The 27,442-nt window shown below is 46.4% G+C and overlaps 1 protein-coding gene across 1 annotated transcript in view; it reads left to right on the forward strand.

Annotated features, from left to right (window-relative positions):
• Window positions 1-27,442, forward strand: part of DLGAP3 (DLG associated protein 3) — a 40,518-nt gene that overhangs the window by 4,318 nt on the left and 8,758 nt on the right. The window contains exons 3-7 of the mRNA XM_045782531.2: window positions 2,545-2,750; window positions 3,062-3,134; window positions 15,019-15,232; window positions 15,507-15,820; window positions 16,188-16,273. Coding sequence (XP_045638487.2) covers window positions 2,545-2,750; window positions 3,062-3,134; window positions 15,019-15,232; window positions 15,507-15,820; window positions 16,188-16,273 — 893 coding nt within the window. The remainder of the gene's footprint in view (window positions 1-2,544; window positions 2,751-3,061; window positions 3,135-15,018; window positions 15,233-15,506; window positions 15,821-16,187; window positions 16,274-27,442) is intronic.

Below are 27,442 nucleotides of genomic sequence, written 5' to 3' on the forward strand. Positions count from 1 at the left end.
CTTCCTTCTTAGCATGCACCTCACAGTGTCCTGCAGAGGAACGAGGAGCCGCAGTGGCTGTGCAGTGGGAGCCCCGCAGTGTGGCAGAGAGCGCCCTGGCTGTCCCATCTGCTGGCCTGCCTCTCTGCAGAGCACAGGGAAGGGATCCCTCAGGGCTTGGGGGTCCAAGGCATCCTAGGATTGCAAAGTCAGAGCCCCTGTGTGGGAGAACTAACAGACTGCAAGGGGCCATGCCCCAAAGTGGGGGAAGCTGGCCCCATCGGACTAGGTGTTTTTGTTGGATCCTTAACCCTTTGGTTGAGACCCTGTTTCTCCCACTGCGCCAGCTCTCCCTCAACCCTCTCCTGAACCCCTCTTTCTACTGGAACCCTTGTTCCTTTATGGAGTCCCGTCTCCTCCCTGTGTTCCCATCTTCAGAGTAAGCCTCTCCTCACTGAGCCCTGCCCCTCCCCGTGGGTTCCTTCCATCTTGGGACCCCATTCCATCCCTGGGTCAGTGTTCTCATTTTGATTTCTGTCCTGTCACCTAGCCTCACCCCCCGAGTCTCTGTCTTTCCCTGAACTCTATGTTCTCCCTGAATCTTGACGCCTCTCAAAGTCTCCATCCTCACCCCGTTCAGCCTGTTCCTTGCAACAGGTGTTTGAAATCTTCCCCACCTGCCCCAGCGCTCTCGCCCATGCCTCTGCTTATACCTCGTTCTTCCTAGTGTAGGCCAACCATCACAGGCTCCCTCGCCTTCCCGTCAGCCCACCTACAGACTCATCTAGATCCCCAGCCACCCCCGTCCCCATTCTTGGCTCAGAGAGAAAGCTAAGACCACTCATCCCAGGCTAATCCTTCCAGCAGGGCTTGAGCCCATCTCCCCAGGCTTCCCTCTGTCTCTGAACTGTCCCCCTCCCTCCCTCCCCACGTTGAAAGACTATCTTTATCTTTATCTTTACTGGCTCTTCTCTTATCCTGGAAGTATGCCCAGGTCTCTCATCCTAAAAAAATCCTTCCTTCTCTCCTTACCCCCTGCCATCTCCTGTCTTCCCTTCATACCCAGGTTCTTAGAGCACAGAGTCTACGTCTGTACTTTCTTTCATTCTCGCCTTTACTACAGTCTGACATCCACATCCCCTGTCCTCTAAAGTGTTCCGTCAGTGGTCACCAGTGGTCTCATGAGAGGTCTCCTTGAAAGGCCCCTTTCAATGCTTATAATAATAATAGCTAACATTTATTGAGGACTTACTATGTGCTGGGCACACTATGTTGGCTTATTTATCCCTCCCACCAACACTGGGACGTCAGCATAATTGTCATTACCAATTCACAGACGAGGAAACTGAGAGAGTAATCAGTTTTTGCTTAAGTTCTCCTAGCAAGTGATGGGGCAGAAATTTAAACATGGCTCTAACTCCTGAGCCCGAATCACTAACCTCTGAATGCACTGTGGCATTTGACATTATCAACTCCTTTTATTCTGGAAATGTCTCCTGTTTCCATGACATGGCATTCTCCTGACTTCCCTCCTACCCCTCTGCCCACTCCTTCTCAGGTGACTTCATAGGCTTTTCTTCCTTTCTTTGCAGTCCCCTTTTTAAATGTCACTGAATCCCTCCCCAGCTCTCTTTCTTTCCCCTGGGCTGTTTCATTCACCCCTGTGGATTTACTGCCGCCCATGACTCCCACGTGTCTGCCTCCAGTCCAGATCTCTCCGCTGAACTCCAGAACCGAACACCCAACCACCCGCTTAGCATTTCACTGCCGAACTTAAGATGCTTAACCCTAACCTATCACCTCTCCCCCAGACCTGTTTCTCTGGGATTCTGTGGCTCAGGGAGCGACAGCACCCTCCCCCAGGTCCTCAGCCGGCAGCCTCCCAGTCATCTGCGGCTCCTCCCCGCCCCTTCGCCCCCTCGCCCCCTACGTCTAATCAGACTCACTGATGCTCCTTAACACCTCATTTCCATCTCCTCGTCCCCCTCATTGTCATGGTCTTAATTTAGGCTCATCATCTCTTGCCTGGCTAACAGTATCAGCCTCCTAATTGGTCTCCCTCCTGCCCCTCCATCCCCTGCCCTGCTCCCGGCCCTACACAGTGCATCCCCCCCTTTGGACTGTCAGAGCACTCTTTCTGAAACAAACGTGATGGCACTTGCCTGCTTGGAGCCCTCTGTGGCTCTTCAGAGAGGGAAGGAGGGAAGAGTTGGAGGATTTGGGGTGTCAGGAGGTTAAGAGGAGGAAGGAGAAGGGAGAGGAGGGGTGAAAGGTGATACGTCACTGCTGGGGTGGGTCAACACAGGTCACTTTGGCCTCGGAGCTTCGTCCTCCTGGTGTATGACCTCGATCAAGTAGTAAGAGGTGCATGAAGAGTGATGAGGCATCTCCCGGAGGGGAGGGGACCGCCGGAAACCTCACCTCTGGCTCTGCTACTGCATGTCCCTGAGCGAGGGGGCTCCAGCTAGCAGAGCGCCTCCCACTGGCAGTGGGGACAGAGGGTCCTGGCTGCTCCATGCAGTAAGTAGGGCCGTGTGGGAGAGACAGAAGCCCCTGTCCCTGCAGGTGCCGCAAGATGACTGGGGGGGTTACCCCGCTGGGGGCAAGGACGGGGAGATCCCCTGCCGCCGGATGCGGAGCGGCAGCTACATCAAAGCCATGGGGGATGAGGAGAGCGGAGACTCAGACGGCAGCCCCAAGACATCTCCCAAAGCGGTGGCCCGGCGCTTCACCTCCCGCCGCTCCTCCAGCGTGGACCAGGCCCGGATCAAGTACGGACAGGGAGGGCCAGGGGCTGGGGTGGGAAGCTGGTACTGGGTCCCTGCGGATGTGTGTGCAGTGCGTACCAGGGGGGTTCCTTGCTTAGGGTTCATCTGGGGAGTCTCGCCCTGCCCCACATGAAGAGGGGTCCCTGGTGATCGCTGCAATCCGAGTGGCTCTTTGGGAGAGTCCCTTTACCCAGGAGTCTCGTGGGAGGATCCCTGGCTGGGGTGGGGGTGGGGGGTTCTGAGGGATACAACCTGCTCAGGGGCCCCTTTCTAGCAGACGCCTGTTCTGAATATGGAATGTTGTCCTTTCCCAGTTGTTGTGTCCCTCCCCGGATCCATCCCCGGAGCTCCATCCCTGGCTACAGCCGTTCCCTCACCACCGGACAGGTAGGGACAGTCCAGCATGCCTCAAGTCCCATACTCAGCCTGTGCCTTAAAATCAGAGGTCCAGCCCACGGAGAGAGCACAGGTCTGGTTCTGGGGGAGCTGGGAAGCCTGCCTTGGGATTCCTGGAGCTGACTCAGACTGGGGGTCTCAGTCACATCCTTCAAAACCACCAGGGGTCCTCAAAGTGATGAGTTTGTAGGGGCGACATCAGGTCTCTGAGGTTCCCCAGCTGTGTCCCGGCCTGATTAGTCTCAGCTCGCCCCGTGTGAAGGGCAGGCATGGTGGTACAGACCGGAGATAGGCAGAGCTGCTGTCGGAGAGATGCCTGCGCTTGACTTCTTCTCCCCCCCCCCCCCGCCCCCCTGGGACTGTTAGTGAGACCCAGCAGAGCCTCTTGTCTTCTCACCTTTAAAATGACAGTAGTAGTGATATTTATCTCAGGGCTTTTGTGAGAGTTCAGTGAGAAAATGTATGGAAACACAGGGTACCTGGCCCCAGATTGGTACTTTATAAATGTGAGTTCCACCCCTAAGTGTAGACTTTGCCCTCAACTAAGCTGAGGCGTGCATGATTACATGCGTGGCACCGATAGCAATTCCAGCTCAGCTACTTACCAGCTGAGTGACCTGGGGCAAGTTATTTGACTCTTTTGAGCCCCACTTTCTCTATTTAAAAATAGGCATCATAATAGTGTTCTTGGCCCATAGCCAGCACTCAGGAAAGGTTAGCTATTTTTACTGTTTGCTGGGGAAAAAGGAATGCAAAAAAGCAAAGCAAAGTGTCCAGATTGGCTCCCATTGTTTGCTGCCGCAGCCTTTGTTACATTTCCTGAATCAGGGAATCTGATTGGCACAGCTGTCTTTTCACATCAGACTAGCCTGTGTTGCTAAAGCCAGTGGTTAATGCTCAGTCCTCGTTTTACTTGACCCATCAGCAACATCTAACACAGACGATGACTCTCTCCTTCTTGAAGCACCATACTCAGTTGGCTTTGAAGGCACCATAACTTTTAGGTTCTCCTGGATTCTCTCTCTGGCTGTTTATGCTTAGTCTTGCCACCGGTGCCTCTCCAACTCTCCAGGATCTGAACACTGGATTTTTCCAGGACTTAGTTCCTGGACTCCTCTCGACACTCACTCCTTAGGTGAGGTCATTCAGGCTCATGGCTTTGAATATTACTGAGGGCCCGATGACTTCCAAATGTGCATCTCCAGCCCCAATCCTCCCATAATTGCCAGGCATGTGCGTCTAACGGTGTATCGAAATCTCACTTGGGTATTTAGTAGACATTTCAAACGTAAGGTTTCCACAGTGGAACTGCTAGTATGCGTATCCTCTTCTCTTTCCCCTACAAAATATCCTGCTCCATCCACTGTCTTCTCCATTCCAGACAATGGCAACTTTATCCTTCTAGGGGCTTGGATCCAAAAGCCTGAAGTCAGTCTTGACCCCTTTCTCTGTCTCACATCCCCCGATCCGGTCCTTCAGCAAATCCTGTTGGTCCCACCTTCCAAGCATATCCAGGATCCCAGCACTTCTCACCACCTCCACTGCCACCACTCCAGTCTACGTCACCATGGCTTTTGTCCGGGCTCTTCCCCTGCCCCCTAAGTGGCCTCCTGCACGTGCCTTCCAATTCATTCTCTCTCAGCACAACCCAGAGCAATCATTTCAAAATAGAATTGCATTCACTCAAAACCCTCGCCTTACACAGAGGACTTTACTATGACTTCTAAGGCCCTGCATGATGTGGCCCTTGCTACCTGAGTTCCTCTCCTAACGCTGTTCCCTCCCCTCACCCATTCCAGCCACACTGGTCCCCTTGCCACTCCTCTGACCCCACAGGTGTGCTCCAGCTTATTGTCTCCTTCTGTTTTAGGTATGTCTTTTATAAATAGTTCAAGGAATTTATCTTACATCTATTCTGACAATTGCTTGAGGGTTTAGTACATTTATATTTATTGTGATGACTGATATGCCTGGATGTATTTTCTTGTTTTATTTTGTGTCTTTATTTCTCCCGCCTTTTGGGCAATGCTTTTCTACTCCTTTGCTACCTTCTCTTGGATTAGTTTTCTTCATTTTTCTTTATTATTCAACAGAGATAGAGACAGCCAGCGAGAGAGGGAACACAAGCAGGGGGAGTGGGAGAGGAAGAAGCAGGCTCATAGCAGAAGAGCCTGATGTGGGGCTCGATCCCATAACACCAGGATCACGCCCTGAGCCGAAGGCAGACGCTTAACCACTGTGCCACCCAGGCGCCCCAGTTTTCTTCATTTTTCTTACTACCAAATCCCACACTGGCTTGGCAGTTCTATATTCTGTTTTCATTCTTGTGGTCACTCTTGTAATTTTCATGTGCGTACCTGACTTAGCAAAGTCCAAATTTGATGATTTCTTCTAAGGACACTTTTGTTTTGACCACCTCTTCCCTTCTTACCTGTACATGTTGCCTGATATTTTAGTTCCATCTTCTTTTAGCCTCTCCAAATTAATTTTATTATTGTTGCTACATTTTATGGTTTTAGTACGTGATTATGTAGACTCACATTGGTACCTCCCCCGGTACCTTCTTATATTTCATTCCTTCCTTTTAAATATCCTTGAGTAATTTTTTTTTCAGTCAATGTCTGTTAGTAGCAAACTTTGCCTTTAGCAAAAAAATGGAGTCTACCCTCATTATTTAACATAAATCTGCTTATTTTAGAATCTTAGGTCAACATTTCTTTTCTCTCAGCCTTTTGAAGATATTCTTTTGTCATCTGTCTTCTGTTGCTGTTGGGAAGTCTGCAATCAATCTGATTGTCTTTGTGGACGGTTTTCATTTCTTTCTGATTGCTGTTGAGATCTTGTCTTTGATTTTGGTGTTCTGCAGTTTCACTCTGATGTGTGTGTGTGCTCCTTGAATCTAAAGATGAATGCTCTTCATCAAATCTGGAAAATTCTCTCATGGTTACTGTTTGCTGGCACATCTTTTTTTCACTCTTTTACTTTCAACCTACTTGTGCTTTTTCAAAAAATCCAATCTAACAATTTCTGCCTTTTGAGCGAGGCTTTCTTGTTCATTCACATTTAATATGGTTATTGATATGGTTGGCGTATCCTGTCGTTGTTTTTCCTCTGTTCTTTCTTTACTGTCTTCTTTTGTATCAAATAAATGTTTTAGGGTACTACTTTAATTTCTTTGTTATTAATTCCTTTTTACTATGTATTTGAGTTATTAGAGTTGTTCTAGGAATTATAATGTGTATCATAACTAATTAAAACCTAATTAATTCTGGTAAAATATAGAAGCACTGCTCCAGCATATCTCTTTTTTTCCCCTCCCCTCTTTGTGCTATTATTGTCATGTACATTTTCTGTGTATATGTTATAAATCTAACCATTATTACAAAGTAATGATGATGTTATAATAATAGTTTTGTAAAATTTTGTGCCTTTTAAAGAAGTTGAGAGAAAAAGTGAGAAGGGTGTATCTATAGCATCTTTTATATTTGTCATTTCTGGTCTCCTTTCTCTCTTCCTATGGATTTGAGTTACCATTAAGTGTCACTTCCTTTTAGCCTGAAGAACTTCCATTAATGTTTCTTGTAAGATAGGTCTGTAACGAATTCTTCAGTCTATATGTATTTGGGAATGTCTTTAATTTTACTTCTTTTTTGAAGAATAGTTTTGCTGGATATAGAATTCCTGGTTGACAGTTTTTTCTTTCAGCATTTTGAATATTCCATTCCACTGCCTTTGATGCTCTGATGAAAAGCCAGTTGTTAATCATATTATTGTTTTCTTGTGCGTGATGAATTGTTTTTCCCTTGCTGCTATTAAGATTTTCTCTTTGTGGCCTTCAACACGTTGACTGTGATGTGTCTGGCTATGGATCTCTTTGTATTTAACCTACTTTGAATTTATTGAGCTTCTTTAATCTGTAGATTAATGTTTTTCCTCACATTGGGAAAGTTTTGAGCTGTTATTTCTTCAGGTATCTTTTTCTTTCCTTTTCTCTCTTCTTTTAGGATTCCCATTACACGTATACTGCTTTGTGTGTTATTATCCCATAGCTCTCTAAGGTTCTATTTGTTTTTATTCTTTTTCTCTCTCCATTTTTCAGATTGGATAATGTATACTGATCAACTTTACTGATCATTTCTAATGCTGAGCCCTTCTAGTGAATTTTTCACTTCATTTCTTGTACTTTTCAGTTCCAGAATTTCCATTTAACTCTTTAAAAAAATTCTGGTTTTTTGTTGTGATTTTTTTATTCATGAAGTCATTGCTGTGCTTTCTTTTAAATCTTTAAACATTACCTTTAGTTTCTTTTAATATATTTGTAACAGCTGCGTTGCAGTTTTTGTCTGATAAATCAAACATTTGGGGATATTGACATTTTCTTGCTTATTTGCATGTCTCATAATTTTTTTGTTGTATACTGTACATTGTAAGTGGTATACTGTAGCAACTCTGGATTCTTACCTTACCTTTTTAAAAATTTTTAAAATTTACAGTCTAGTTAGTTAACATACAGTGCAATATTGGTTTCAGGAGTAGAACTCAGTGATTCATCACTTACATACACTACCTAGTGCTCATCACAAGTGCCCTCCTTAATACCCATCACCCATCTAGCCCATCCCCCACCTCCCTCCCTCCATCAACCCTCAGTTTTTTCTCTATTGTTAAGAGTCTTATGGTTTGTTTCCCTCTCTCTTTCTCTCTCTCTTCCCCCCCTTTTCCCCCTTCCCATATGTTCATCTGTTTAGTGTCTTAAATTACACATATGAGGGAAATCATAGGGTATTTGTCTTTCTCTGAGTTATTTCACTTAGCATAATAACCTCTAGCTCCATCCACATCGTTGCAAATGGCAAGACTTCATTCTTTTTGATGGCTAAGTAGTATTCCATTGTGTGTGTGTGTGTGTGTGTGTGTGTGTGTGTGTGTGTGTGTATACCACATCTTCTTTATCCATTTTTGTCAGTCAGTGGACATTTGGGCTCTCTCCATTGTTTGGCTATTGTTGATAATGCTGCTATAAACACCAGGGTGCATGTACCCCTTCGAATCTGTCTTTTTTTATCCTTTGGGCAAATCCCTAGTAGTGCAGTTGCTGGGTCATAGGGTAGTTCTATTTTTAACTTTTTGAGGAACCTCCACACTGTTCTCCAGAGTGGCTGCTCCAGTTTGCATTCCCACGAACAGCGTAAGAGGGTTTCCCTTTCTCCATATCCTTGCCAACACCTATTGTTTCTTGTGTAGTTAATTTTAGCCATTCTGACAGGTGTGAGGTGGTATCTCATCACGGTTTTGGTTTGTGTTTCCCTGCTGATGAGTGATTTGGGCATCTTTTCATGTGTCTGTTAGCCATCTGGATGTTTTCTTTGGAAAAGCGTCTATTCGTGTCTTCTGCCCATTTCTTAACTGGATTATTTGTTTTTTGGGTGTTGAGTTTGACGAGTTCTTTACAGATTTTGGATACTAACCCTTTATCATATATATCATCTGCAAATATCTTCTCCCATTCTGTAGGCTGCCTTTTAGTTTTGTTGATTGTTTCCTTTGCTGTACAGAGAGGATTTTTATCTTGATGAGGTCCCAATTGTTCATTTTTGCTTTTGTTTCCCTTGCCTCTGGAGACATGTCTGGTAAGAAGTTGCTATGGCCTGGTGCCTGGGTGGCTCAGTCACTTAAGCATCTGCCTTCAGCTCAGGTCATGATCCTGGGGTGCTGGGATGGAGCCCCAAGTTGCAGGGAGCCTGCTTCTCCCTCTCCCTCTACCTGCTGCTCCCCCTGCTTGTGCTCTCTCTCTCTGTCAAATAAATAAATAAATAGATCTTAAGAAAAAAAAAAAGTTGCTGCGGCCGAGGCCAAAGAGGTTGCTGCCTGTGTTCTCCTCTAGGATTTTGATGGTTTCCTGTCTCAAATTTAGGTCTTTCATCTGTTTTGAATTTATTTCTGTGTATGGTGTAAGAAAGTGGTCCAGTTTTATTCTTCTGCATGTTGCTGTCCAGTTTTCCCAACACTATTTATTAAAGAGACTGTCTTTTTTCCATTGGATAGTATTTCCTGCTTTGTCGAAGATTAGTTGACCATAGAGTTGTGGGTTCTTACTTTACCTCTTGAAGATTATTATTGCTTTGTTTATGTGTTTGTTGATCCCTGGACTAAATCTGTAAAATCTGTCTTCCCTGTTAAATGTGTATTCATGAATTTTTTTTTCTTTCTTGTTTTTATTTTTAAGCCTGGTTTCCGAGGGGGTTTGTCCTTGTGTCTGTATAGCTTAGTGTTCAGCCAGAGATTGTGCCCAATAACCTTGAGCCAGAAAGGCTTCTCTCCGCTTATGGTTCTGTGTGTGGACTAGGGAGTACAGACTTCAGGCTGCTTTTCAGCCTGCCCTGGATTTTACTTTTTTGCCAGGCTCTCCCTTATGTTACTGCCCCACATGTGCATAGGCTCCATTGGCCAGAGAGGTGTGGGCAGCTCGAGGCCTCTTTGTCTCTGTTGTGCATGCGGTCACCTCTAGTTAACCCGGGATATGTGGAGAGCTTATCAGACCTTCCCTGGCTATCTCATCTCCTGGAACTCCTCTGTCAAATCCCTGCCTAGTCTTTCAGTCCATTGCTTGCCCCAAACAGCGCTGAAATCTCAGCTTAGCAGTGCTGCTGGCTATTCCTCTATTCCTGTTCTCCCTCCAGCTCCCCCCAGCCGCCCCCACCCCCATTCTTGATACTATACGACAATGTTCCAAATTAAGTGAGCCCCTTTTGGCAGTGGCAACGAAGCAGCTGGTTTTCACAGCCTGCCTCACCCTGGTTGAACTATTGCAAGTGATAGAGCTGGGAACTTGAGTAATGGGAGCAGCCCCAGGCAAGGACACCATGGACTCATGCTGTTCAGTAATTTTCATGTATACGTTTCTTTGTTGTATGCCTTTGATTGATTTTTCAGAGTGATGAAGTGGTTGTCTTTGACAGTTCTGTCTAGCTTTATAGCCGTCTTGCCTGACACTCTGTCATGCTTGAAGCCAGGAGTCTGGAAAATTCTCCATCAGTCTAATTAACTCTCCAAATATTGCCGCTTCTATATTCTATCTAGTGTCTCACCTGGAGCTCCTATTAGTTGTATGTGGGACCTTCTTATTCTTTCCTCCATGCATCTTAACCTCTCGTTCATATTTTCCATCTCTTTGCCTCTCTCTGCTGGGTGACTTCCTGAGATGTATCATCTCATTTACCAATTTTCTCTTCCGTTGTGTGTCATCTACTATTTAACTCATTAATTGTGCTTTTAATTTGACTTTTTTTCAGTTCTAGAAATCTGGTTTGGTTCCTTTTAAATCTTTCTAGTGTTCTTTTCAAAGTTTATATTCTCTCCTTATGTTTTCAGTTTTATCTTTTAAGTTTTAGAAGTTTTAAACATGGTTTATTTTATTTTCTTAAAATATTTTATGTATTTATTCATGAGAGACAGAGAGAGAAAGGGAGGCAGAGGCAGAGGGAGAAGCAGGCTCTCTGTGGAGCTGGGGCCCCGATGTGGGACTCAATCCCAGGACCCTGGGATCATGACTGGAGCTGAAGGCAGAAGCTTAACTGACTGAGCCACCCAGGTGCCCCAGAAGTTTTAAACGTAGTTTAAAAGTTAATCTGTTTTAGCTAAGGTAACACTAGCTGCTCTAACAGGTAAAGCTTGCATCCTCGGTGGCTTAACTTAATAAAAGCTTAGCTTTTGTTTATATCACAGTTTGCATGGGTTATCTCTTGCTACACAGCCTATTATCCTCAAACGTAGTGTCTTAAAGCAACAAATCCTTATTATCTCACCATTTCTGTGGGTCAGCAATCTGAGTGCAGCTTAGGTGGGTGCCTTCTGGATCAGGTGACTCACACGGCTTCAGTCAAGGTGTTGGCCAGGGCTGTAGTCGTCTCAAGGCTTGATTGGAGGAATATCTGCTTCCTCACTCACTCGCATGGCTGTTGGCAGGCCTCAGATCCACACTGGCTATTGGCCAGAGTCATCAGTTTTTTGACACGTGGGACTCACCATAGGGCTACTCATACCATAATAGCTTGCTTCTCCCAGAGCAAAGACCCTGAGAGAAAGAGAGTGTCCAAGATGGAAGCCATAGGCTTTTTGTAATCTCATCTCAGCAGTGACATTCCACGTTCTATTCCTTACGATAAGTCTAGTCCATACTCAAGGTGAGGAGCCTACACAAGGGTGTTAAAGCCAGGAGGTGGATATCATCAGGGCTACGTCAGGTCTAGTGTACCACATGGTCTGGTGTGAACTCATTTTCAGTGGAACTTTGTGAGAATCCTGAACAGCCTGGGTTAGGAGTGGGTCCCTCAGAAAATATTTTGCAGTTGCTTCTGTTAGACTATTCTTGGTTTGGGACCATTTTCTGTTAATTTTTAACTTGCAAGGAGGTGTCTGGGCCGTGCAGGCCCACAGGCCCACAGAATCCTGTGTCTATGGGAAGACCAGCTTATGGGTACAAAAATCGTAGGAGATTACCTACTTTTCCCTCCCTCCAATGCCTAGACTGCAGACGAGCTTCTTGTCATCAGTCTGTGCTGATAATTGATTTTTTTTTTTAGTCTGCCATTCATGAAAGGTTTCCCCTTTCCTACGTTTATGGAGGTTCTCATTCCTAATGCTGTGTTTCATGTGGACCCAACGCCTTACTCCTACACCCAAGTGGCTGTTAATACCTAAGCCCTTTGGTCCCTCCGACCAGCAACCTGTGCCCCCACCTCCCACCACCACTGGGCTGTTTGCAGCACTGACTCACACAGTTAATATGCTGATTTTCCAGTCTCCTCTTTGCTTTTGTCCCCTGGGGACATATTTCGCTTTCTTCTGAGCTCAGCTATGCATATAAAACATTTCTTATATTTTATCCAGTGTTTTAGAGTGTTTTGAAATGGGAGTGATTTCCAAGGTTAGCTAAACCAAAGGACACAGGTAAAGTATACAGGATGTTGTGCAGCCCCCAGACGAACCCACTGACTCTAGCACAGACAATTTTCAGTTATACCCAAGCAAAGTATTTTCTTCTAAATATCCCGCATCCTTGGAAATATTTACTGGTCCTGAGTCTGGCTTGGACAGAGGCTAAGGTTCCCGTTTTCTAAGAGGATCCTTTGACTTTGACTCTACTGAAAGTGGGTCCGAGGGCAGCAGGTTGGAAGGCCGTGCAGGGATAATAGGAGAATTCACAGCACAATGTTACAGTTTTATAATCGTAATACAGTAAAGATCAACACAGATGCAATATTCCTCTGGGAGTCTATACAAGTCTGTGTTTCCCTTGGGTCCTGGTCCCTTGTGGGAACTTCAGAAGCTCCTTTTCTCCAGTAGAGATGGCAAGCATGTGGCCCCAGGGAGTTTCTCATCCTCCCTCTGTCTGCCTTGGATGGAGTTGGTCATAAGAATAGCGTATAGTTGGGATTTCAAGAGCTTTGGAGACCCTGGGAAGGAGAGGCCTCCGAAAGGTATTGTCACTGTGATTTAAGAACCTCTTACTACTAGTAATAGTCCATTATGTTTATTGAGCACCTGCTATATGCCAGATATTGTGCCTAATACTTTACTCACGGGAGAGGCTTGGAGATACAGAGATAAGCTGCAGAATGAGATTCCTTCCATTTGCGGTATCTAGAGGTGAGACCAGAATGCTCTCTCCTGGGGTTAGATCAACTGTCCCGTGCCCCAGGAAGGATCCTCTGAGCGGGATTGGTTCTAGCTGGGGAGTATCTTGAGCCTGGCCTAGAAATAGCAGGAGTTAGGTTAGCTTCTGAGCTTCAGGAAATACCCAGGCACTGCTGGTCCTTCGTACCCCAGGGGTCCAGAGATAGGAAACTGAGAGGTGCACTTGCAGAGGGTTGTGGTGAAAGCCACAGCTGCCACAGGACTGTGGCTTGTGCCACACATGGCACAACTTCACTTCTACAGGATTTTGAGTTGATTTTTCCATGACCCACAATTTCTGTACACTTGTAATGAAGTTCCTTTAGAACAAGCTGTGGAAAGAGGTCCAGACACCCCTTTTTGATTACTGGGCCCACATGGGAACCACTGAATCTGAATTTCCAGGAAATTTTGTCCCTGAGCTTCTAGGCAGCCAAAGCAAAGAGAGGCATATAGTTAGAGAGCCCAGGGTTCAGGTCCTTGGGGTGGAGCTTGAGTTAATGTAGGTTTAAAAGGTCCCCAGCAGATTCTGATTCAGCCTGGCAAAAGAGCCAGGAAACCTGGCATTTGACTTGAGTAAATCGCTTGCAAGCTGGGCATTGTTGGTCTATTCATCTGCCCCCTCTGAGCCTTAGTTTGCCCCTCAGTCGAACTGGATGGAAACTTCTGCTCAATTTGAGGTGGAATTTAGTGACATCATGTTACGCGTTGGAGGCGGAGTTATGGACACGTTGAGCTGCATCGTACACGTGGATCAAGCCACTACTTTATCTGTGGATTGCACATAAATATGCCGCTATGACTCCTTCCTGGGAGATGTCACGAGACGCAGCCATGGGACATTTGCTACCACATTTACCATGTGGGTTCTACTGAGGACTTGTCCTCGACTCCATCCACGGGCCTCTACGTAATCACTCGGCGGGGGGGGGGGGGGGGAGAGGGGGAGGGATTTCTCTCGGGCTCAGTAACAGGAACCGTTGTGGTTCTCATGAGTGCTGGCCTATTTCCAGGTAGGTCCTGAGACCTTCACATGCCACTGACTGAGGGCTTGGTGTGTACCAGTACCCGTACCAAGTGCCTCCCATGTTTTTCTTCGAGTCCCCTAAATAGCCCCATGAAGATGGTACCATTATCATTCCCATCGGGCAGGTGATTCAGCGGAGGCCCCAAATCTTTAAGTACTTTTCCCAGGCCACAGTACTAGGAGGGAGCAGAGCCCACTCTTAAGTCTCGGTAGGTCTCCCTCCATAGGCTATGCCGGCAACCTGCAGGCGATACTCCTTGACGCTTTGGAAGCTCAGGGTCAAATGCGCACCCATGTGCTCTGGGGGTAGAGCTTGTCCCTGGGACCACCCACCTTTACTTTTCCTTTGTGCTACCTTCCTCACATAATATGAACGGAAGCTGCATTCTCCACGGTATATTTAGTCTTAGTGCCGTGCTCCGGGACATGGTTCCATGAGCAGAGGTTTTGTTTTGCCTTTTTCTTAGTTGCTTTAATTTTTTTACGCACCATGGATTCTGTACCACAAAACATCAAGACAAAAACAAGAACCTCAGTCAGCAAGGGGTGAACTTGCCTTAGAGGATGAGGGCAGGGAAGGAAGCAGCAGGCCAAATCAGAACCCTAGTTAGTGGGCAGAAGGTGGGAGACGGCTTGGAACACTTGAAGGTTAATAATTTTTGCTCCATCACTTACCCATTAATTTCTGCCCAGCCCCATGCTATGTATCTCTGTAGGCTGCTGTCAGTCATTTTTGTAATGGAAGGGGTCATAAATAATCAAATAAAAGGTGGGCTTCCCTGCAACTCCCCACCTCCAGACTGGGCTGGAGGGCGGATGTCCCTGGCTGTCTCCCTCAGGGTTAGGTGTGAGAAGTGTGAGGGGCTGGACGAAGTGGAGAGGAAGATGGGGTGGTCCCAGGAGTCTGGGAGAGGCATAGATGGGCTGGAGGGAGGAGTATTTCGAGGAAAGGCTAGACCCCAAGACCCCCGAGGCAGGCCTGGAGAGCAGCACAGGGCAGAGGGGCCTCCGTCCCTCTTTGCACAGAGTGGGGGTTTCTTTTCGCCCAAAGGCAGAGGAGTCACCCAGAGACCGGCTCTGCACATCTGGTTGTATTGCTAAGGCAAAGCGCCTCAGAGATACCCGCTTCCGTCCCAGCACCCCCGTAACTATTCTCCCGACCCCTGCCCACAGCTCAGTGAGGAGCTGAACCAGCAGCTGGAGGCCGTGTGCGGGTCCGTGTTTGGGGAGCTCGAGTCCCAGGCGGTGGATGCCCTGGACCTGCCCGGCTGTTTCCGCATGCGGAGCCACAGCTACCTCCGGGCCATCCAGGCCGGCTGCTCTCAAGACGACGACTGCCTGCCCCTCCTTGCTGCCCCTGCCTCTGTCTCAGGGAGGCCCGGCTCCTGTGAGTGTGCCCTGTCTGCCCCTGACCCGGCCCTAGGTCGGAGAGCGCCCTGGGTTCCGGTGCCGGCCCTCGCTACACCTGTGCTGTGTGACCTTGGGCAGCTGGCTTGCCTCTCTGGGCCGGGTGATGGGGAGAACAAGCCTTGGCCCGTGGAGTCCGCGTGCCTGCTGGGTCCCTCCGGCGCCGGGTGGGTGTGGGGTGGAGGGCCACAGACACCCGCCGGGACGTGTTTCTCACCCGCTGCGTTTCTGCGTTTCTGCGTTCCTGGCCCCAGCCTTCAACTTCAGAAAGGCCCCGTCCCCCATCCCGCCGGGGAGCCAGGCCCCGCCCCGCATCTCCATCACCGCCCAGAGCAGCACCGACTCCGCCCACGAGAGCTTCACGGCCGCCGAGGGCCCGGCCCGGCGCTGCAGCTCCGCGGACGGGCTGGACGGCCCCGCCATGGGCGCGCGCACCCTGGAGTTGGCGCCGGTGCCACCCCGGGCCAGCCCCAAGCCCCCTACACTCATCATCAAGACCATTCCCGGCAGGGAGGAGCTGCGGAGCCTAGCGCGGCAGCGGAAGTGGCGGCCGTCCATAGGGGTGCAGGTATGGAAGGAGGGGGTGCCGAAGCGAGCTCAGGCCGGGACTCTTTGGGGACGGCTTGAGGGGGTCGGTGCGGTTGCTCTGAGCTGCACGTAGACCCTGTGGCTGGTCATCGACAGGGCTGGTACGACCAGTGGCAGCCCCACTCCCTTGTCGCTTGTCCCGGAAACATCACCTCTCCTGGGGAGTGGAGAGGGGTGGCCAGGTTGATGCCTCTGACCTCCTGGGTCTCTTTTCTTGTTCGGGCGGACTGTCTTTGCAGAATTGGCCCATGGGCTTGGCGTTTAGCTTCTGCTCACCTGTCTCCCACAGGGTGGTCTTGTTTCCCGGGTCTAGCCCCGGCCACTGACTCCCCCAATCCTGCCCCCAGGTGGAGACTATCTCAGACTCGGACACTGAGAACAGGAGTCGAAGAGAGTTCCACTCTATCGGCGTCCAGGTGGAAGAGGACAAGAGGTAGGTCTAGGGGGGGCCGTCTCAGGCTTCCCTGGGGGAGAAGAGGAGAGAGGACCGCATAATGCCCTCCTTGGTCCCGTCTGCCTGCACACTGTCTCTTTCTGGACGGGAGACAAAACCTTCTGATGGGGAGCGGCTGCAAGGTCATCTCCTCAGAGATGTCACCAGGGCAGTCATCAGACTTAAAGTGAGTTCTCCTTGTACCCGTGCCTGTCCGGGGTGCTCTGAGGCGGCAGGAGTGGTTGGAGGAAGGGGACAGTAGGGAGAGGTAACAGGTAGGTGCTGAGCAGGCCTTCAACAATTGGTGTTTCCGGGGGATAACAGGATTGTCCCAGTCCCTCGTTGCTGCCCCTGGTGTACAAGTTATGTGAGCTCAAAAAGAAACAAATAAACATGAAGATTGCCTCTCAGGGGCCCCTGACAAATGTAACACTCCTCCTCGCTTGGCTCACACAAGCCTTTAACCAGTCAGGGTACCTGTTGTATGCCCGAGTCTGTGATGTACCCGAGATGGTAGAATTACCAGCAGCCACTATTCTGGCATTACGTGGCCTCAGAAACACCGTGTCCTTAATTTCCAGCTGAAAAGTTAGCATTTCCAGCTCTGGAGGAGTTACTGGGAGGAGTCCCTCAGTCTTTGGCTTCCTATGGGAAGACGCTTTCTCTAATGACCATGTGGCAGGGTCTCGGTGGCCCATCTGCCCTCTGGGCTGCAGTGCCACCAGGCCAGTGGCCCTAAGTAGGGTGGCCGTAAGGTCATCTGTGTTTCCCAGGAGGAAGAAAACTAGAGTCCTAGTAGCAGCGCCTCATAGCTCTGTTCCCAGTCACCATTGTTGGGCCTTTTGCCTTCCCCTAAAGTTCCCCTAGCTATTTCTGGAAGTCCCTGGGAGTATCGTGTGTGCGCCTGATCAAGGCTTTTTGGGGTTCCTGTGAGATTCACCATTTTTCTCTATGCACACTCCAGCTCCATGTGGTTTCATAGGCTCCTGAGGCTGTAAATGCCTCCATCAAGGGTGATAGATAGTTGCCTTATTTCCCCCATCATTCCTGAAGCTACCGTCCTCCAAACTCTCTTTTTTTAAAAAAAGATTTATTTATCGGGGCCCCTGGGTAGTTCAGTTGGTTAAGTGTCTTGACTCTTGGTTTCGGCTTAGGTCATGATCTCAGGGTTGGGGGATCAAGCCCTGCATGGGGCTCCGTGTTCATCAGGGAGTCTCCTTGGCTCTCTCCCCGCTCAAATAAATAAATAAGTTTTTAAAGATCTTATTTATTTGAGAGAGAGAGAGAGAGTGTGGGGAAGGGCAGAGGGAGAGTATCTTCAAGCAGACTCCTTGCTGAGCCAGGAGCCCTATGCAGGGCTCAATCCCACGATCCATGAGATCATGACCTGAGCCAAAACCAAGAGTCAGATGCTTAACCGACTGAGACACCCAGGCACCCCTCCTTCAAACTCTTAATATACCACAAAGATCCCAGAAAAGTAGCACTTTATGGCAAACCCACTTTGCAAGTCCATGACCTGGGTTCTTGAGAGGTGGGGTAGGAGTCATGGAGGGATGTAGCTCTGTGTTGAGAACTCTTCCCCCAACTCTGTTACTGCCCCAGGGACCATAAACCAAGCCCATTACCCCCACTCACTCCCTTATAAGGCTTCTTGGTCCCTCATTCAGTTAGACCCCCAGGGGCCCCCCCATTCTTCCTAACAAGCCTGAATCCTGGGAAGAGTACAGTAGGCATTCTACTGAGATTCAGGCGAAGTCAGCAAACTCCATCATCTGTTCATTCATTCTTTCATTCTGAAAAAATACTTACTGAGCATCTGTTTTATGACCGTTCCTGTTAAAATCTCAGGGAAACATCGAAGAAATGAGTCTTGCCCTCATAGAAGTTATGGTCTCGAAGGGAATTGAGGCAATGAATAAATGACCCACAACTAAAAATATGATTATACATTATGGTATAATATGTCATGGGGTATTATTACATGTTATGGCGGGACTATGAAAGAAAAAAACTAAGAAGGGATCTTGTTTGGGGTAAGCAGGTGACATTTAAGCTGAGACTCGAGGATTGACTAGGAACACTTAGGTGATGATTGGGGGTGGAAGTGTTGCAGGAAGAGGGAAGAGCATGTATGAAAGCGCTACAGCAGGACAGTTTGACACGCATCAGGAAGCGAAAGAAGGTTCTGGGGTGGTGTGGAATGGGATAGGGCAGTGGTGAGGGAGTGGATCGGAGAATAGGCAGGCTCCAGGTCATGCAGAGAATGGGCATGATAAAGAACTGGAATTTAATTATGACTGATGAGTAGCCATTAAAAGGTGAAAGGAGCATGACAGGGTCTAATTTATGTTTACAAAAGATCACTAGCTGCTAAGTGGAGAATGGATTTGAGGGAAATAATAGTGAGCGCCGGGAGGCTAGTGAGCGGAAATGTTTCCTGATCCAGAAGAAAGGTGACGGTCTTTTGCATTATGGAGGATCCTTTTTTTTCTAGTGTATTTTATAATTGGGCACTACTAGTGTATGGGAGAACATAAGGCTTTATACAGTGATCTTGAATTCACCAACTTCGCTGCTGTCTCTTATTGGGACTTATAGTTTACCTGAAAATCATGATGGGTTTGAGTCAGGCATGTTCTCTGTAAATGAGGATATTTCTTTCTTTTTTTTTTTTAATTTAAATTCAATTAATTAACATATAATGTATTATTGGTTTCAGAGGTAGAAGTCAGTGATTCATCAGTCTTATGTAATACCCAGTGCTCATTATATCACGTGCCCTCCTTAATGTCCATCACCCAGTTATCCCATCCCCCCACCCCCACCCCTCCAGCAACCCTGTTTGTTTCCTATGATTAACAGTCTCTTGTGATTTGTCTCCCTCTCTGATTTTGTCCTGTTTTATTTTTTCAAATGAGGATATGTCTTCCTTTCTTTTTTTTTTTTGAGAGAGAGCGAGCGAGCAAGAGAGTATATGTGTGAGCGGGGGTGGGGGCGTGCAGAGGGAGGGAGAGAATCTTAAGCAGGCTCTGACCTGGGTGTGACATGGGTCCTGATCTCACAACCCTGAGATCATGACCTGAGCCAAAATCAAGAGTTAATTGCCTGAGCCATGCAGGTGCCCCTAGGATGATATCTCTTTTAAATCCATATTCTTTTAACTTCTTTTTCTTGCAATAATGTACTGAATAGGACTTCTAGTTCACTGTTGAGTGGAGCAGTCTTGTCCCATTCCTGATATTAGTGGATATCTTCTTAAATCCTACTCATAAGTGTAATGATGTTTGGTACAGATTTTGTTGGATACTATTTATCAGGTTAAGGAAATTCCCTTCTATTCATAGCTGGCTAAAAGGTTTTACGTTTATTTCTTTTTAAACAGAAAATGAGGGTGAAATTTTATTGAATGCTTTTCCAGAATCTACTTAGATGATCATAGATTTTCTCCTTTCATCTGTAATGTGAATTAGATTAATAGATTTTCCATGTTGATCCATTCTTTCATTGCTGGGATGAACCCTGCTCGATACTATCATCTGTTTGGATGAAGTTCGGCTGTAACAGGACCTCAGTAGTCTCCTCAGTGCATTTCTCTCACTTAGAAAAAGAAGGAGCATGGAGATCCAAGGGCAGTGTCAGGATCTCTCTTGCTGTTCTTTCGCTCTGTGTATCACCTCCGTCCCAGGAGTGGAAGCCCAAGCTGCAGCCATCCTGCCTGCGTTCTGAGAAGTACCAAGGCGGAGGGGAGGAGGAATGCGGTGCTGCCTCTTAAAAAAGATTCCCTGAAAGTTACACCCAACACTCTCACCTCCATCACATTGCCCGAAACCAAATGGTGTGGTGACATCCAGTGGCAAGGGAGGCTGTGGCAGACAGTCTCCGTTGAGAAGCAATGCACGAAGAGCAGGGCACATAGCTAAAGATCAGGGTGCTTATGGCCAAAGACAAAGAGAAGAATGGGCATACGGAAGTCCAGCCATGCTGGTCACAGTCCTGCTGTGTTATTTTTCTGTACGTGACTGGATTTTTGGATAGCTGTTACTGTAAGATTTTTATAATCTGTGTCCATAAGTGATATTAGCTGATGATTTTGCTTTATTGTGCTTATTCAGTTCAGGTATTTAGGTGACGCTGGACTCCTAAAATGAATTTGGTAGCATTCTCTCTCTCCCCCTTGGAACAATTTGTGTAAAGTAGGAATTGTCTATTCCTTGAAGGTTGGGTAAAGGTTGCCTATAAAACTATCTAGGCCTGATGCCTTTTGGGGATAGGAGAAACTTACAGAATCACAGCTTCAGTTTCTTTCATGGTTATTGACCTGTTCGGGTTTTCTTTTTCTTCCTGAGTCAATTTTGGTGATTTATATTTTTCTCAGAAAATGGACCATTTTACAAAAATTGACAGTTTTGAAAAAATTTTTGGCACGAATATCCTTTGTCCTAGTAGTATGATTTTATAAGTCTTTATTGTATCTGTAGCTTTTCATTCCTAATACCGTATATGTATGTCTTACCTCTATTTCGTGATCAGTCTTATCTGAGGTTTGTCTATTTTATCATTTTAATATATTCTTATTTATTTACAAAAAATTATTTTATTTTATTTTTTTAGAGAGAGAGAGGGAGAGAGCACGTGTGCAAGTGGGTGGGATGGAGCAGAGGGAGAGGGAGAGAGAGAATATTAAGCAGGCTCCTTGCGCAGCATGGAGCCCAATGAGGGGTTTGATCTCAAGACCCTAAGATCATGACCTGGGCTGAAACCAAGAGTCAGATGGTTAACTGACTGAGCCATCCAGGTGCCCCTTTAATAGTACATATATATATAAGTGTGTGTGTGTGTATGCATATACATATGCACACATATATGTATGTATATGTATACACGTCTGTCTGTATGTATATAGATACATATATGTATATTCACACACATATTTAAAGATTTATTTATTTATTTTAGAGAGAAAGACATCGAGAGCATTAGTGGGCTGAAGGGCAGAGAGGGAGAGGGAGAGAATCTCAAGCAGACTCCTCACTGAGCGGGGAGCCCGATGCAGGGGCTTGATCTCGCAACCTGGAGATCATGACCCCAACCAAAATCAAGAGTCTGTTGCTTAACTGACTGAGCCACTGAAGTGCCCCTTAATATATATATATATATATGTATATATGTATGTATATGTATATGTATGTATATATATATATATATGCATATATATATACACATATATATATATTTAATTTAAATTCAATTAACTAACATATAATGTATTTTTGGTTTCAGAGGTACAGATCTGTGATTCATCAGTCTTTTTTCTTTTTTTCTATCAGTCTTATATAACACCCAGTGCTCATTGTGTCACATGCCCTCCTTAATGTCCATCACCTAGTTACCCCATCCCTTAACCCCCTCCCCTTAATACATTTTTAAAGTTATATTTTATCGGTCTTTAAAAAAACTTGCTTTTGGATTTGGTTAGCATCTCTATTGTTTCTTTCTCTTTTATCTTTATTTTCTTTCTCCTACCAAGTTTGTCTTTTTTTTTTAACAGCCTCTTGAACACGATTTCTTATTTTCTAACGTGTTTTTAAGGCTATAAATTCCCTTTTAACTATACTGCTAGAGCTGTACCTCATAAGTTTTGAGAATCAGTATTTCTACTGTTCAGTTCTAAATAGCTTGTAGCTTTTATCATAATTTCCTTTTTCACCGATGAATGATTTTGAAGTTCTTTTTTTTTTGTTTTTTTTTGCTTCCAAATTTTGGCGGGGGGAGGTTCGGAGCTACTTTTTCACTACTGCTTTCTAAATTTGCTGCATGTGGTAATACAATGCATTCTGTATGATATTTTTATTCCTTAGAATTTGTTGAGGCTTCCTCTGTTTATATATATATATATATATATATATATATATATATATATATTTCTAATATAGATGGTCAGACTTATACATTATATTTTTCAAATGTTTGATTTCTTTTTGGATGTTTGATTTAGCAGTTCTGAGAGAGTTGTATTAAAAATGTCTCACCGTGGGATGCCGGGGTGGCACAGCTGGTTAAGCATCCGACTCTTGATTTCAGCTCAGGTCGTGATCTCAGGGCTGTGGAGCCCCACGATGGGCTATGTGCTGGGCATGGTGGGGCCTGCTTAAGATTCTGTCTCTTGGGGCGCCTGGGTGGCACAGCGGTTAAGCGTCTGCCTTCGGCTCAGGGCGTGATCCCAGCGTTCTGGGATCGAGCCCCACATCAGGCTCCTCCGCCGGGAGCCTGCTTCTTCCTCTCCCACTCCCCCTGCTTGTGTTCCCTCTCTCACTGGCTGTCTCTCTCTGTCAAATAAATAAATAAAAAAATCTTAAAAAAAAAAAAGATTCTGTCTCTCCCTCTTGGCTCCCCCTCCCCCACGCTCTCTCTCTTAAAAAGAAAAAACACAGTCTCACCATGATTGTGGGTATGTCATTTCCCTTGGTGATTGTATTAATTTTTTCTTTAGTTTGCGAGTCCCGTTCATATTCAGGCTTATGATTGTTTTATCTTCTTTGTGGGTTGGTTCTTTTATCATAAATAGGCCGCTTTTCATCCTTACTATGGGTTTTTGCCTCCAAGTCTATTTTGCTTGATTTTACTATTATGGCTGCTTTCTTTTGGTGAGCGTGCCAAAGTATCTTTCTCCATTCTTTGATTTTCATCCTCCCCGTACCCTTATGTTAAGGGTAGATCGGTTGCTTGTAAGCCGTGTGGAGCTAACGTTTAGTAGACATATTTAAGCTACATATATATATCTTCATTACTGATTTATTTGGACTTATTTTTATTATCTCTTTAAAATTTTTCTATTTGATATGCTCTTTCTTCCTTTTTTTTTTTTTTCCTTCAAGTAATCTCTACGCCCAGCATGGGGCTTGAACTCACAATCCCGAGATCAAGAGTCCCGTGTTCCACCTCCCGAGCCAGCCAAGTGCCCTGTCGCGCTTTATTTTTGCTTTCTTCTTCCCCTACTTTTTTGCCTTCCATTGAACTGATCAAATTTACTTTATTTCTCGTCGTCCTTCTCCTGGTTTGGAAGTTTACCTCTTAGTCGTGATTTTCCTCAAAGTTTTAGCAAATATACTTAATTTAATTTTTTTCGAACAAAGTCTCAAATTAGTGAGTATTTCTGTCCTTCGTAGGCAAACACCAAGAACCTTGGAACACTTTAATTTCCTTCTTAACTCCCTCCGCCCATCTCCCATGTTGTATTTGTCTAGTATTTTGATTATACCTCTTTCAAAGAAACTCTGCTAAATCAGTTGTTTTGATATCTTTTATGGTTTAATAGTTTAGATTTACAACCATGTTTTAACAATTTATGTGTTCGCTATTCCTTGTCACTGCCCACTCCTTCCTGATGGGTTCCGTGTTTTTTATGCTAAAGTACTGCTTGAGTTTGGGACCAGTTTTAGAGTTCCTGTCTCAGCTGGAGGTTTCTGTATTTCAGTGGTGGTGCTCACTGGAACGCACGCCCACACACAAAACAGCCTTAATGTTCGTATTCTTAGCATCCTGCTTCCTGGCCACATTCCTGGAGCATGACCTGAGTTTTCCAGTCCACGTTTGTAAGTGGAATTGACCCTTCTTGGCTGCTGGCTTTATCCATGGGGTCTCCTTCCAGCTCCCCAGGATGCAGGGTTTGGGGGCTCTCCTCTCATCCTCCCTGGGCACTACCATCTAGCCTCTAGCATATGTCTGGCCCAATATTCCCGGGCTCACTTGGCTTAGATTCCCTCTCACTTCTTAGGTTTTGAATTTCCTTTTTGTCTCTAGTACCCGAAGATGTCCCTCTTCCTATTTTCAAGCGTGGCCCTGCAGCAGAAACACCTTTTGACTTTATTTTATCCGGCATTTCTACATGTTTGGGGGTGTGTGAGTGGGAGTTTCTTAAGTTAGTTCAGTCTACTGTATTGATCAGTTGTCTGGACCAGGCTGATAGCAGATACAGAGAGAAGCGGACCAATCTGGGAAGATTTTGGAGCCAAGTCACGGAAGGGCGGGGACAGGCAGAGAGTGAGGTCTTCCTCGCGCCTGTATAGGTATTTGTGAGGTCCTGGTGGGGTGGGCTGGGGAGGGGGAGATGGTGTTGGATCAATGTCTGCAGAACTGAATTGCCTGGGACAGGTGATGACACTGGGAATCCAAGGGGGTGACAGGTGGGGAGAGGAGAAATCTGGCGCATGTCTCTGGCCAGGCTCCCTTGCCTGTCTGCTGCGGGCGTCCTTAGTTGTACACCTGCACTGTCTTTTCTGTCCCTTATGTCCCTGGCACTTTAAGTCTGACTTACCACACACCATGCCCCAAATGGTACATAAAAGCGAGCCATGACTACCAGCAGCCTCTCTAGGCAAACTTCCAGGAGCCCCCACCTGCTGCCGCCCCATTTTCTTGGACTCTCTTGTCCTTACTCCTGTCTCACTGGTCCCAGGATCTGTCGTCTCTCTCTGCACATTGGTTTTAGAAATTGCCAGGGAGGAAAGGTCTCTCCCTTTCCACCTTTCAGTGTGTTCCCTGCCAACCTGTTGGGTGAAGAATTCAGATCTACTGCTTGGTGGGTTTTTCCCATTGCTCACTATCAGTGCTGGCTTGGCTTGGAAACACACAGGTATGGGTGTTGGTGCTTCTTTACTTCCATCTCCACAGCACCCCCACCCAAGATTCATTTGTCCACAGATATTTATTGGATCCCTATTATTTGTCAAGTACTTTGCTGGGCACTGAGGATGCAAAGGTCAGCGGAACCAGACAGCCCTTGCCCTGTGAGGCGTACGGCCATGTTAGTCTAAGAAGCTTATAAATGGCATAGAAGTATAGATGTGGTGACACCACAAAGGAGAGGTTTGTGACAGTGAGAGTGTGTCATGGGGGCTTTGACCTAGTCAGAGGGGTTTGGTGTGACTTCCCTGAGGAAGTGACATTTGGGCAGAGATCTCAATGAACAACTCACACAATTTAACAAGGTGAACTGAAATTAACTAGGTGGAAGTGGGAGATAAGAGTGTTCCAGGCAAAAGGAACAGCATCTGCTAAGGCCCTGTGGTGTGGGGGGAGCATACTTAAGGAACTGTTACCAGCGCTGTCTCAGGGCATCCTACAACACCTGTCTACACAGACCCAGCATACTCTGGGCCAGGATAAAAGAATGCATCAAATACCTTTGCTAAATATTAGAAGAATGTTCTACATTCTTAAAGGGGCCCTTTAAGAACATAGAAACCACGTGATTTTTGCCTCAAACTCTAACTATGGGGATCCCCTTGTATCTTTTACCTCTAGATCCTTCCTACTAAGACCTTATCTTAAATTCCAGATGTAGCAAAAACCAACAAAATAAACAAAAAAACACCAGACTGCTCAGTTAAATTTGGTTATCAGACATGAATGTTGAAAAATTTTTAGTATATGTAGTTCCCAAATATTGCATGAGATATGCTAAAAAAATTACGTTATTTATTTGAAATTCAAATTTAAGAGCAAGTCCTGTATTTTATCTAACAGCCCTACTTATAATCAATTAAGCCCAAACAGGGCCAGCTAGAGAACTCTACGTAGGAAGGCCGCCCCCTCCCCACCACTCATTCCTTAGCATCATGGTAATTTCTGGCTTTGGGACCTTGGGCATGGCATGTACTGAAAGAATAGAGCCCCTTGAGACCCAGGAAGGAAGCTTCCACCCTTATGAATTTTTTTTTAAAGATTTATTTATTTATTTATTTATTTATTTATTTATTTATTTATTTATCAGAGAGCACAAGCAGGGGGAGCAGCAGGCAGAGAGAGAAGCAGGCTCCCTGCTGAGCAAGGATGCAAGTCCCAATGTGGGTTTAGAAATTGCCAGGGAGGAAAGGTCCTGGGATCATGACCTGAGCCACAGGCAGACACTTAACGGAGTGAGTCACCCAGGTGCCCCTTCATGAATTTGTACTCCCAGAGCAGTCATGTGAAAGCAATGCCCTGCCGATCGACCACAAGCCCTGGGTGTGGACACTGCCTCCATTCCTCAGTCTTCCACTGAAGACTGACCTGTGGCTCTTCCTAAATCTTCCACCCTGGCCCCACCTCGGCATCACAGTCACAGCCCTCAGGCTGGGGTGGTAGACTCGGGGCCCCCGATTGATTATATGTTCAAGCCCTTAGATGCTTTTTCAGAGAGGGCGCTAGTACAATGGCTGTGCCTTGCTAAAATGCTACTGCCCTTCCCCTTCCCTGCCCAGTGCCTCCTCCCACCCCTGCCAGCCTGCTGCCCAATACTCCTGGTAAAACCTCTTGACAACTCGTGGTTGTGGAGAATTCCGTGGACACCGTGTCTCTTGGGATAAACCAGTTTCTTCCCAGAGCCCTTTGTGTTATCCCTTAGAGAATCACAGTAGAAACGTCTCCCTGAAATAACCATATAACAACTTCCAGCAACATCAGGAATGTGATCACTGTCACCCCGAAGAGCTCGAGGGGGGAGGCCTCCTCAACCTTGTTAAAAAGCTTGGGGAGAAAATATTGTGACAGGCATTGTTACGAATTAGGCATGATTCACAACTGAGGCCGGTTTCTATCCTGTGTTTACAGCTGTTGTGAAGACCACAGCAAATACTGCCAGATCCAGAACTAAATAGGGACATAAGCTCTGGACTTCACTACCCTGAAAATTCACCTGTTATTGTTAGGATTAGGTTTGGCTGTGAGTTACAGAAAAGCCCCAAGATGACAGAAGTGCATTTCTCTCTTGCTTAGAAGAAGCCCAGAGATTCAGTTGAGAGCTGGTAGGTGCTGTGCAGTGTCAGGACCCAGCCTCCTTCTATCTTACTGCTTCTCCATCCTTAGCACTTGGCTTCCATCTCATATTCCCAGATGGCTGCTTGAGTCCGGCCATCACGTCTGCATTCTGGTCAGCAGGAAGGAGGAAGGAACCAAAAATGGCACATTTTCCTTTTAAGAACATTTCCTGGAAGTTGCACATACCTTTCTGTTTATATCTTGTGAGCTAGAACTTAGCCATATGGCTATACCAGGGAAACTGGTAAAAGAGTCGTTACTCAAAGTGGCCATGTGTCCAGCTTCAAATTGTGGGATTCTAGAAAGGTAGAAGGGATATTGGGGGATGAACAGTGGTCTCTACTGTTCTTCCTTCCAACCAACCCACCC

This window comes from Ursus americanus, chromosome 33 (genome assembly GCF_024610735.1).
Source record: "Ursus americanus isolate L20-20 chromosome 33, mUrsAme1.1.p, whole genome shotgun sequence".
Taxonomy (NCBI): Eukaryota; Metazoa; Chordata; class Mammalia; order Carnivora; family Ursidae; genus Ursus; species Ursus americanus.